General features: G+C 42.5%; 1 protein-coding gene across 10 annotated transcripts in view; it reads left to right on the top strand.

Annotated features, from left to right (window-relative positions):
• Window positions 1-13347, top strand: part of SYNCRIP (synaptotagmin binding cytoplasmic RNA interacting protein) — a 56717-nt gene that overhangs the window by 13091 nt on the left and 30279 nt on the right. For all 10 annotated transcript variants that reach the window (XR_012883174.1, XR_012883175.1, XM_075862114.1 and 7 more), the window contains one exon: window positions 12642-12760. Coding sequence is in view for 7 of the 10 variants with exons in the window: in XM_075862114.1 (XP_075718229.1) it covers window positions 12642-12760 (119 nt within the window). In the remaining 3 variants the exon portion in view is untranslated. The remainder of the gene's footprint in view (window positions 1-12641; window positions 12761-13347) is intronic.

Below are 13347 nucleotides of genomic sequence, written 5' to 3'. Positions count from 1 at the left end.
TATTTTTTTCAGTCAACATAGCCGTATGAGGGCTTGATTTTTGCGGTGTGAGTTGAAGTTTTTAAAGGGCAAGGCCTCATTCTCCACGGAAGAATTGCGGCCCCATTCATTACTATGGGGGGCCATGCACACGACCGTGGTTTTCACGGTCCGTGCATGGCCCAGGAGCCCACACCGCAGATAGCACGGGCAAGCCATGTTGTGCGGTTCGGGCTCATTTAAAATAATGGCCGCGGCCATGTGCACGGCCCGCGATTTGCGTGTGTCACGTTGTGGCCGGCCCACCCGAACATTACGTCCGTGCAAATGGCTACGGTCATGTGCATGAGGCCTAACTAAACTTTCAGAAAACTTCTGTCTTGTCATAGTGACGTGTCAGAAGTTCGGTGGGGGTCCGAGAACCGAACCGATTGCTAAAACGAAGCAGCAGAAGTGCTCAGTTGAGCGCTGAGCCGCTTTGTTTCTGGTCGGCTTTTTTCTGAATTTATCGCCATAGAGAGTCATAGCGTCTTTATTTTGAAGATGTAAGGGATTGTGACAACCACACTTATCATGCTGGTTGTCCTTAGTAGGCGTCTTCATACTCTCGAAGCATACAAAAGCGTGCATGTTAGAGAGAGTGACGGGGTTGTACCACCCACAAATGGTCCTGATTGTAGAGCTGCCAAGAATCCTGGTAAGAACATGTAATTGAATGTACTAGGGCTCGGCAATTAATTGGAAAAACCGAGATCGCCGTAGTCTTGTGCATGAGGGTACGGTCACGGTGCGTTTATGTTGCATTTTTTAAACCGCAGCAAGTCATTTTTCAATAGAAGTCAATGGTGACATTTTTGTTATGGGCAGACTGCTGCTATTATATTACAATGTGTTTTTTGTGCAGTTAACTGCATCTTCATAATGTCCCAGTTGACCGTATGCGGTTTTCGAACGCAACAAAAACCGCGTCGACAGCGCACCGTGTGGCCTTACCCTTACGACGTAGTTTAGTCCACGGCTTAAACAGTATCTGCATCTTCAGGACTCAGATACAGTTGAATCCGATGGTAGAGCAGGAGGTTGTAAGGTCCCTGTTTTACCATTCACTGCAGTGACCTAATCTCGCCTGTCTGCCGAGCCGCTGTGTGGGGACAGCTTTGGGGGCTTTATACTGTGAGGGGGCAGCTATGGGGGACTTTATACTGTGAAGAGGCAGCTATGGAGCATTATAGTGTGTGGGAAGCACTATAGGGGCAATGTACTGCTTTTGGGGGGATATTTTATATACAGCAGGCTCAGGGGACAAATATTAATTCATACATGCAAAAAGAGGTGTCGTCTAAATAATTGTAATAGGGGGTACATTTTTGATTTCGGTCATAATCGCCCAGCCCTAGAACGTACCAGTAGGTTCAGTTTTTTATTATAGATGTCAGCTGGCAAAAAAAAAGCGACAATATGGGAATAACCTTTCAAAGACCACATAAATAAGATCTGTCTCTGGAGTACATGTTCATTTAATAATTAAGCTTCTGTCTGCGGGATTAAGGAAGACCTGATCCCATTGTGCATACAAGCCATTTTTAGAAAATAATGTGAAAGCCATGTGTGTCGTTGTGCCGCCGTATTCTTGCTTCTATGGGAGAATACCTCTGTAACACGGCATCTGATGAAGCAAGGCAAAAAAGTTTTTACTTATGCGGCACACCAAGGTACTTTATGGGCCCATGGATTTCTATGGGTACCATATTATGGATCTGTACAACGCGAAGCATGGTCATTGGTCTTGTAAGTAGAGTAGCCGAAGTGCCAATGACCTCATTGTTACAATTAGGCCATAATTTTCATGTAGCCCTTAGCACATCTCAAGGCGGGAAGGTGTTATGATGTGCTGAGTGGGCTGGTCCCACAAACCACTGTAAGGCTATGTTCACACGGAGTATTTTGGGGGAGGAATATCTGCCTCAAAATTCCGTTTGGAACTTTGAGGCAGATTTTCCTCTCCCTGCACGCCGATTTTCGCTGCGATTTTCTAAGGGGGTGGGCCACTTTAGGTATACCACTTCCAAATATGAGTCAAACGCTAAAATAGGCAACTTTCTAATAACTTTAGTAGTTCTACGTTTAGTAGTTCTACGTTTTCCCCATGTGTGAAGCCACACCCCCTGATTCTCATCCCCTTCTCCTCCGAGAGCGTGCTATTACATCCTTAATGAGGCTCTCTCACCAAATTATAAGTGCTGTGATTAAGTCCCACAGAAACTTTACCGAAATGTCGGGAGTGTGAACAGACATCGCGTCCTGGCTGGAGGCAATGTCTATTCACTCTCAAGACACTTCAGTAAAATTAATGTGGGTGTATGTGACAGCACAGCATGATCTCGCAAGATCACGCTGTGCGGAGTACAAATGGACATGAATGGAGAGAAGTGTATGACGCTGATTGGTCATCGTCATACACTTCTCTTTACAACGCCCACTTGGTCAAATGTTAAACGCCCATTTGGGCATTAAGAAACTAATAAGCATAAATCTAAAATTGCTCCTATCTTGCTCAAAAATGATTGTTTTTCTAAATAAAAAACACTTAATTACATTACAGCGTCGATCCGATTATGTAGGCGATAGGGCACTTATAATCTGGTGACAGATGCTGTTTAATATAGGCGCAGATAAAGCGACAAGTGACGAGACGTCAGTCTGTAATCTCCAATGAAACCCACTGCGCATGAGCTAGTTTTCGGACTGTCCAGGACCTGCGCAAGCGCAGATGAAACAGGTTTTTGTTTTGTTGAAAAAAAAAAAAAAGAAGGGGGCTAAACTACACATTCGTATTTCCACATCTGTAACGATCTGTACTATAAAAATAAACCAAAACCGTATATATCACGCATGGTGAACGCCGTAAAAAAAACTTGGACAGAACTGCTGATTTTTGGTCCTCTCGCCTACCAATAAAAGCAATAACAAATAAATAATGAAAAAGTCTTAAAGAGGCTCTGTCACCAGATTTTGCAACCCCTATCTGCTATTGCAGCAGATCGGCGCTGCAATGTAGATTACAGTAACGTTTTTATTTTTAAAAAACGAGCATTTTTGGCCAAGTTATGACCATTTTTGTAGTTATGCAAATGAGGCTTGCAAAAGTACAACTGGGCGTGTTTAAAAGTAAAAGTCCAAGTGGGCGTGTTGAAAAGTAAAAGTCCAAGTGGGCGTGTATTATGTGCGTACATCGGGGCGTTTTTACTTCTTTTACTAGCTGGGCGTTCTGATAAGTATCATCCACTTCTCTTCAGAACGCCCAGCTTCTGCCAGATCACGCTGTGACGTCACTCACAGGTCCTGCATCGTGTCAGACGAGCGAGGACACACCGGCACCAGAGGCTACAGTTGATTCTGCAGCAGCATCAGTTTGCAGGTAAGTAGCTACATCGATTTACCTGCAAACGCCGATGCTGCTGCAGAATCATCTGTAGCCTCTGGTGCCGATGTGTCCTCGCTCGTCTGACACGATGCAGGACCTGTGAGTGACGACACAGCGTGATCTCTCGAACACGCTGTGTCTGCACTGCCAGAAGCTGGGCGTTCTGAAGAGAAGTGGATGATACTCCTCGTCAGAACGCCCAGCTAGTAAAAGTATTAAAAACGCCCCGATGTACGCACATAATACACGCCCACTTGGACTTTTACTTTTAAACACACCCACTTGGACTTTTGCAAGCCTCATTTGCATAACTACAAAAATGGTCATAACTTGGCCAAAAATGCTCGTTTTTTAAAAATAAAAACGTTACTGTAATCTACATTGCAGCGCCTATCTGCTGCAATAGCAGATAGGGGTTGCAAAATCTGGTGACAGAGCCTCTTTAACCCCTTAAGGACGCAGCCTAGTTTGGGCCTTAAGGCTCAGAGCCCATTTTTCAAATCTGACATATTTCACTTTATGTGGTAATAACGTCGGAATGCTTAAACCTATCCAAGCGATTCTGAGATTGTTTTCTCGTGACACTTTGGGCTTCATGTTCGTGGTAAAATTTGGTCGATATATTCAGTCTTTATTTGTGAAAAATTGCAAAATTTAGAGAAAATTTACAAAAAATAGCATTTTTCAGAATTTAAATGCATCTGCTTGAAAAACAGACGGTTATACCACCCAAAATAGTTACTAGTTCACATTTCCCATATGTCTACTTTTGATTGGCATCGTTTTTTGAACATTCTTTTATTTTTCTTGGACGTTACAAGGCTTAGAACATAAACAGCAATTTCTCATATTCTTAAGAAAATTTCAAAAGCCTTTTTTTGAAGGTGCCAGTTCAGTTCTGAAGTGGATTTGAGGGGACTATGTGTTAGAAACCCCCATAAAACACCCCATTTTAAAAACTAGACCCCTCAAAGTATTCAAAACAGCATATAGAAAGTTTTTTAACCCTTCAGGCATTTCACAGGAATTAAAGCAAAGTGGAAATTAAATTTGCAAATTTCATTTTTTCTGCTGAATTTCAATTTTATTCAATTTTTTTTTAGTAACAGAGAAGGTTTTACCAGAGAAACACTACTAAATATGTATTGTCCAGATTCTGCAGTTTTTAGAAATGTCCCACATGTGGCCCTACTGCGCTCGTGGACTAAAACACAAGCCCTAGAAGCAAAGAAGCACCTAGTGCATTTTGAGGCCTCTTTTTTATTAGAATATATTTTAGGCAGCATGCCAGGTTTGAAGAGGCGTTGAGGTATCAAAACAATGGAAACCCACCAGAAGTGACCCCATTTTGGAAATTACACCCCTCAAGGAATTCATTTATGGTTTTTGTTATCATTTTGACCGCACAGTTTTTTCACAGCACCTATTTGAATTGGGCTGTGAAATGAAAAAAATGATATTTTTTCCAATAAAATGTCATTTTTGATCAAATTTTCTTATTTTCACAGGGAACAACATACCCCATTTTGTTGCCCAATTTGTCCTTAGTGCGGCAATACCCCATTTGTGGTGATAAACTGCCGTTTGGGCCCATGGGAGGGCTCAGAAGGAAAGGAGCGCTATGTGTTTGTTGGAGTCCAGATTTTGCTGGATTGGTTTTCGGGTGCCATGTCGCATTTGCAGAGCCCCAGAGGTATCAAAGCAATGGAAACCCACCAGAAGTGACCCCATTTTGGAAACTACACCCCTCAAGGAATTCATTTATGGTTTTTGTTATCATTTTGACCGCACAGGTTTTTCACAGCACCTATTTGAATTGGGCTGTGAAATGAAAAAAATTATATTTTTTCCAATAAGATGTCATTTTTGATCAAAATTTCTTATTTTCACAGGGAACAACATACCCCATTTTGTTGCCCAATTTGTCCTTAGTGCGGCAATACCCCATTTGTGGTGATAAACTGCCGTTTGGGCCCATGGGAGGGCTCAGACGGAAAGGAGCGCTATGTGTTTGTTGGAGTCCAGATTTTGCTGGATTGGTTTTCGGGTGCCATGTTGCATTTGCAGAGCCCCAGAGGTATCAAAGCAATGGAAACCCACCAGAAGTGACCCCATTTTGGAAACTACACCCCTCAAGGAATTCATTTATGGTTTTTGTTATCATTTTGACCGCACAGTTTTTTCACAGCACCTATTTGAATTGGGCTGTGAAATGAAAAAAATTATATTTTTTCCAATAAGATGTCATTTTTGATCAAAATTTCTTATTTTCACAAGGAACAACATACCCCATTTTGTTGCCCAATTTGTCCTTAGTGCGGCAATACCCCATTTGTGGTGATAAACTGCCCTTTGGGCCCATGGGAGGGCTCAGAAGGAAAGGACCACCATTTGGCCTACTGGAGCTTTTCTGGTGCTAAGTCATGTGTGCAGAAGCCCCTGAGGTACCAGTACAGTTGAAACCCCCGAGAAGTGACCCCATTTTAAAAACTACACCCCTTAAGACATTCATCTAGAGGTGTAGTGAGCATTTTGACCCCACAGGTACTGTGTAAAAGATAATGCGCAGCAGATGGTGCAGTGTGAGATTTGCAATTTTATATATGTATATGCCATTTCAGTGTCCAATATAGTGTGCCCAGCATGCGCCACCGGAGATATACACCCCTTAAATTGTAATGTGGGTTCTCCTGGGTACGACAATACCCTACATGTGGCTGTTATCAGCTGCCTGGGCATACGGCAGGGCTCAGAAGGGAAAGATGAGGGGGGTAAGCTGTGCGGAGTGCATCAGGGTAAATTGAAAATCAAGGGATGTATGATACATTTTAAAACAATCTTTTATACAGAGCCCTGGTTTTTCGGGACACGTGTCACATTGGTATATTGTGTTCTTCCTTATCCCCCTCTTATAGCAGACTCTGCACCTCTTTTGACTCTTTCCCTTTCCACCGGTTTGGGGACCTTCTCCTGGAAAGTGTTGCCCTGGTACGATGCGCCCCCCCTTCCTGGTCCCTAAAGATTAGATCTTGAAATTCCAGGAAAGTTCCCCTCTGGCCTGCACATCGACGTAGCACATACGCATTGTACAAAGCCATCTGTATGATGTGCCCGGCCAGCTTCTTATACCTCACCGCATGGCGCTGTAGGGCTTCAGGACTTGATTTGACAAGTCCATCCCTCCCATGTACCTATTGTAGTCCAGGATGCAGTCTGGTTTGGGGGTGGCCTTTCCTTCATATATCCTAAATCTGTAGGTATACCCTGATGCACTCTCGCACAGCTTATACATCTTCACGCCATACCTTGCCCTCTTACCTGGCAGGTACTGGCGGAATTGAACCCTCCCTTTAAAATGTACCAGGGACTCATCAATAGAAAAACACTTCTCGGGGGTGTATGCTTGGGAAAACCGGGCACTGGAACGGTCTAATAGGGGTCTCCGTTTATACAAACGGTCAAAACTGGGGTCATCTCGGAGTGGGCACGGCTCATTATCAGTATAATGTAAGAAGCGAAGTATTGCCTCATTTATTTATTTTTTTAGGTTCCAGTTAATTTCTGAAGTTGCTTTGAGGGGCCCATATATTAGAAACCCCTATCAAACACCCCATTTTAGAAACTAGACCCCTCAAAGTATTCACAACAGCATTTAGAAAGTTTATGAACCCTTTAGGTGTTTCACAGAAATTTAGAGCAAAGTAGAGGTGACATTTACTCTTTTTATACCATTTTTTTTATAACACAAAAGGATTTATCAGAGAAACGCAACTCAATACTTATTGCCCAGATTCTGCAGTTTAGAGAAATATCCCACATGTGGCCCTCGGGCGGTAATGGACTGAAGCACCGGCCTCCGAAGCAAAGGAGCACCTAGCGGATTTTGAGCCCTCTTTTTTATTAGGCACCATGTCCGGTTTGAAGAGGTCTTGTGGTGCCAAAACATTGGAAACCCCCCAAAAGTGACCCCAATTTGGAAACTAGACCCCTTGAGGAATCCATTGTAGTTTTCATGGGGTGCATGCGGCTTTTTGATCAGTTTTTATTCCATTTTTAGGTGGCGTGGTGACTAATAAACAGCAATTCTACTATTGTTTTTGTATACTTTTTTTTTTACAGCGTTCACCGTGCGCTAGAAAAGACATATTCACTTTATTCTGTGGGGCGATACGATCACGGCGATACCAGATGTTTATAGTTTTTTTTTATGTCTTATGGCGTTTGCACAATAAAATACGTTTTGTAAACAATCATTCACTTTTTGTGTTACCTTATTCTAAGAGCCATAACGTTTTTATTTTTCAATCAATAAAGCCATGCGAGGACTTATTTTTTGCGTAACGAACTGTATTTTCCATCAGTACCATTTTTAGGTACATGCGACTTTTTGATCTCTTTTTATTCCATTTTTTGGGAGGTGAAGTGACCAAACAATTGTGATTGTGGTACGGTTTATTAATATTTTTTTTTACGGCGTTCACCGTGCGGGATAAATAACGAAATAATTTTGTAGTTCAGGCCGTTACGGACGCGGCGATACCAATTATGTATAGTTTATTTGTTTGTTTATATATTTTTATTAATAATAAAGGACTGATAAGGGAAAAAGTGGGACTTTTACTTTTATTACTTTTAAAACTTTTATTTTCTTATTTTTACACATCTTTTTTTAACTTTTTTTTAACTTTATTACTTTGTCCCACTAGGGGACATGAGGGCAGGAGGCTCTGATCGCTATTCTAATACACTGCACTACATGCGTAGTGCAGTGTATTAGAACTGTCAGCTACTCACTGACAGCAAGCATAGTGGGTCCTGACGTTGTCAGGACCCACTAGGCTTCCGTCTATGGCATAGCCGGACGCCATTGTTTGGTGTCCGGTTGCCATAGTCACCATCGCCGGCCGCTATCGCGTAGCAGGCCGGCGATGGCAGCTTAACCCCTAAAAAGCCGCGATCTCTATAGAACGCGGCTTTTAAGGGGTTAATCAGCGGGGACACAGCGATCGGTCCCCGCTGTAGGAGCTGTGACAGCTGCTGAACAAGACAGCAGCGTCACAGCTCCTGTATGTGTCGGGAGGACGGCCGAAACGGCCGTTACTCCCGAGACGTACTATTACGGCATGGAGCGCGAACGATACAGCTGCCATGACGTAATAGTACGTCAAGGAGCGGGAAGGGGTTAAGTACCCCAAAATGGTACTAATTGAAACTACAGCTCGCCCGAAAAAAATAATTCCTCTGTCGACTGTTTAAAAAAAAAAAAAAAATAATGGCTCTCAGAATGTGGCGACACAAAAAATAGTAAATCTTTAAAAGTATATTTATTGTGCAAAAGTAGTAAAATATGAAACTATATAAATGTGGTATGACCCAAAGATCAAAATTAACATGTCATTTATAGCGCACAGTGAATGCTATAAAAACTAAACTAAACGCCTCACACACAAATTTAATGAAAGTTGTTCAATACGTTACATGTACCCCAAAATGGTGCCGCCAAGGTGTTCCACGCTGGTCTTTGTTAGCTGTCCTGCAGTGACTGCTGTAGCCAATCACTGGCCTCAGCGGATATGTAGAATAGTCAGCAGAAAAGCTAACCACGGCCGGTGGTAGCACCGTAGCGCATGCTATATACCAGATGAGTAATGTTTGTTTTTCTTTTATCCGATTCCCTGCTTTTAGCTGATTTTTATTTTTATTTTATTTTTATTTATTTATTTTTTGGGCTATGGGGTTAAAAAAAAAAGATCCAAATTCTATTTTGCCAGATATAGGCTGGTATACACAGTGGAAGCCTTTACATTAAATTATGTATTTGTATTCCCATGTGTACCTTTTTCAGAGTACCTAGTTTTTCATATTGAATTGGGGCATGAAATTAGCAGTTTGTTTTTTTTTGTTTTTGTTTTTTTTCCTCCTTAGATATAATCTTAGGGTATGTGCACACACACTAATTACGTCCGTAAATGACGGACGTATTTCGGCCGCAAGTGCCGGACCGAACACTGTGCAGGGAGCCGGGCTCCTAGCATCATAGTTATGTACGATGCTAGGAGTCCCTGCCTCTCTGCAGGACAACTGTCCCGTACTGTAATCATGTTTTCAGTACGGGACAGTAGTTCCACGGAGAGGCAGGGACTCCTAGCATCGTACATAAGTATGATGCTAGGAGCCCGGCTCCCTGAACTGTGTTCGGTCCGGTACTTGCAGCCGAAATACGTCCGTCATTTATGGACGTAATTAGTGTGTGTGCACATACCCTTAGACTCCTTTCACACTTAGCAGATTTGTAGCCGGACGATTCGCACCAGAATACAGTAGCGGCAAAGTGGATGAGATTTGAACATATCTCATCCACCTGCTGCACTAAAATTTACTTGCGATTACAGATTTCTAAATTCTCAGAATGTCCATTTACGTGCATTTCAAGAGGCTCTGTCACCAGATTTTGCAACCCCTATCTCTTATTGCAGCAGATCGGCGCTGCAATGTAGATAAGAGTAACGTTTTTTGTTTTTTTTTTAAAAACGAGCATTTTTGGCCAAGTTATGACCATTTTTATATTTATGCAAATGAGGCTTTCTTAAGTACAACTGGGCGTGTTTAAAGTTATGTACAAGTGGGCGTGTGTTGTGTGTGTGTGTGTGTGTGTGTGTGTGTGTGTACATCTGGGCGTTTTTACTACTTTTACTAGCTGGGCGTTGTGAATAGAAGTATCATCCACTTCTCTTCACAACGACCAGCTTCTGGCAGTGCAGACACAGCGTGTTCTCGAGAGATCACGCTGTGACGTCACTCACTTCCTGCCCCAGGTCCTGCATCGTGTCGGACGAGCGAGGACACATCGGCACCAGAGGCTACAGTTGATTCTGCAGCAGCATCGGCGTTTGCAGGTAAGTAGCTACATCGACCTACCTGCAAACGCCGATGCTGCTGCAGAATCAACTGTAGCCTCTGGTGCCGATGTGTCCTCGCTCGTCCGACACGATGCAGGACCTGGGGAAAGAAGGAAGTGACGTCACAGCGTGATCTCTCGAGAACACGCTGTCTGCACTGCCAGAAGCTGGGCGTTCTGAAGAGAAGTGGATGATACTTCTCGTCACAACGCCCAGCTAGTAAAAGAAGTAAAAACGCCCAGATGTACGCACATAATACACGCCCAGTTGTACATAACTTTAAACACGCCCAGTTGTACTTTAGAAAGCCTCATTTACATAAATATAAAAATGGTCATAACTTGGCCAAAAATGCTCGTTTAAAAAAAACAAAAAACGTTACTCTTAGGGTATGTTCACACGTAGTCAACAAAAACGTCTGAAAATCCAGAGCTGTTTTCAAGGGAAAACAGGCCCTGATTTTCAGACGTTTTTTGACCAACTCGCATTTTTCGCGGCGTTTTCACGCCGTTTTCGCGGCGTTTTTTACGTCCGTTTTTGGAGCTGTTTTCATTGGAGTCTATGAGAAAACAGCTCCAAAAACGTCCAAAGAAGTGTCCTGCACTTCTTTTGACGAGGCTGTATTTTTACGCGTCGTCGTTTGACAGCTGTCAAACGACGACGCGTAAATAACAGGTCGTCTGCACAGTACGTCGGCAAACCCATTCAAATGAATGGGCAGATGTTTGCCGACGTATTGGAGCCATATTTTCAGACGTAAAACGAGGCATAATACGCCTCGTATACGTCTGAAATTTGGCCGTGTGAACATACCCTTATATACATTGCAGCGCCGATCTGCTGCAATAGGAGATAGGGGTTGCAAAATCTGGTGACAGAGCCTCTTTAAGGTCACGACCCTTTTCGTGACACTTGAGAAGTATTTGGTGAGGTACAAACCTTATTTTTGCCACACTTCATAAATCGCTTTAAAACTTGATGTGACCTTAGGAGCAATCACATCAGTACATCTGCCCCAGTATCTACATCACTGTCGAATATGTTATGGTTGTGGGGGTTTCGTATTCTAATTAAATACAGGTATTCCAATTATTTTCAAGGCCACTAGGCCTTCATAATGAATCCTATTAAAAAGGACCTGTCACCTCTCCTGCGTTGTCTGTTTAATAATTTTCTTCATAAAACAATAATTCTTGAGTATCTGTTCTAGACTAGGGCTGCAAGGCGACATTGGCCACGACAGTTCAATGTGTCACGCTGTGTACATTGTAGTAATGTAAGTTAATGCGACCTGTAAGTTACTGTGACACCACAGTCGTAAGAAGTCCCCGTTTGGATCTCTAGCAAATGGAGTGGAGTCGTGGATGCGGCAACTTGCTGGTGGCGAACGTTGATTTTCGTTACCTGCAATGCAGGCAGGGCGACACAGCGATCTTTGGCTGCGCGACCTGTGTTGCGACCATAGTCGTCGTATAGCCCTAGCCTTAGAACTCTGTTGTGCTGTTTCTTTGTTATTCATTCTGGAAATGTATGAATAATTTTAAACCGGGTGTTGTCAAATCATTTAAAGAAAACTGATATGTCATGAATGGTTATATTAAGGAAAACCCCCTTTAGACTCCGAATAATGACCGTAAACTGTTCTGTAATAGCAGATCTGCAATGTTTGATCTTGGACCAGCACAGGCATCAGCTGCCATTCTGCGCCTACTGCTGTACTCAGCTGTGAGGCAGCTGGGATCAGTCTGTTTTTCCTAGATCAAGCATTGGGCCAGGGCTGCTGGTAGCTTAATTTCTGTATTTTTTATTTATTTAAAAAAAAAAAACTAGCATAAATATATAAAATAAAGTGAATACAAATTAAATAAAATAAATATATTTTAAAAACAGTTTGTTGGTATTTTTTCCTCATTGATTGAGGCTTGCTTTATTGCATGCCATATTAGGCTGTGATTACATCTGCGTCAGCCTCTGTTGCGGATTCCGGAAAAAAACAGTGCAACATGCTGCACATTTATTTTTTTTTCCGGGAAAATGACGGAAACTCTGACTGAGCCCATTAAAGTCAGTGGGTTTCGACAGATGCCGTTTGTTTGTCCGCCATGTTTCAGAACCGGCATTTCCATGGTTTTTTATATTTTTCCCTCCCACTGCTGGGACCCCCACCAAACAACCAGTCTCTTAAATGAACAGAGTGGCGGTCACGCATGTGTTCTGCCGATCCATTCTGTCTCTATGGGACTGCCAGAGATAGCCGAGCTTTCCTGTTTATAATCCCCTCTATTTTAATTGCATAGGTGCTCTTAATAAACTAACTTTTTTTTTATTATTTCTTACAGGATTAGTGGCACATAGTGATCTAGATGAAAGGGCTATTGAAGCTTTAAAGGAATTCAATGAAGAAGGTGCATTAGCCGTGCTACAACAGTTTAAGGATAGTGACCTCTCGCATGTACAGGTAAATTATTAGCAGTTTAAGTTCATAAAGGGTATTTCTGCATTATAGTAACCATTGTAAATACAAGGCTGTGTGCACACTCTGCGGATCAGTTGCCGATTTTGTGCAGCTCCGGCTCCATTTACATAATGTTTTTGGCCTACGTTTAACGTATATGCCAGGAGAAGGTCTTTACGTATACGTTGTACGTAGGCTGTGACTGATGCTTAACGGTGACCTTTATAACCATATGTTATAATGGAATCCATTTAATGGACACGGCATAACAAAAGCTCATGACGTGTAGTTTTCACAGATTCCATTACCCATAGGCTCCCATTCTTAAAAAAAAAAAAAAAACCCTATAGAACACAACATTTATTTCTGCGGGATCCCATTATCATACCTCAAAAGATATACGGACGCACACCAGACCGATGGAGACCAAAAGAACACTCCCTTTTGGCCTCTGTCGTGCTATTTGAGCCCTATAGACACGATCGGCCCTATAGACATGATGTGAACAAAGTACACCTTACAGTGCATGTAAAACACCGAACACATGCAGTAAAAAGATTTAATAAAAAATTGCATAGATTTGAGGGCAT

The sequence above is a fragment of the Rhinoderma darwinii genome, chromosome 4, assembly GCF_050947455.1.
Source record: "Rhinoderma darwinii isolate aRhiDar2 chromosome 4, aRhiDar2.hap1, whole genome shotgun sequence".
Lineage (NCBI taxonomy): Eukaryota > Metazoa > Chordata > Amphibia > Anura > Rhinodermatidae > Rhinoderma > Rhinoderma darwinii.
Note: the sequence above shows the minus strand (reverse complement) of the source record. Positions and strands in the feature narration are given on the sequence as shown.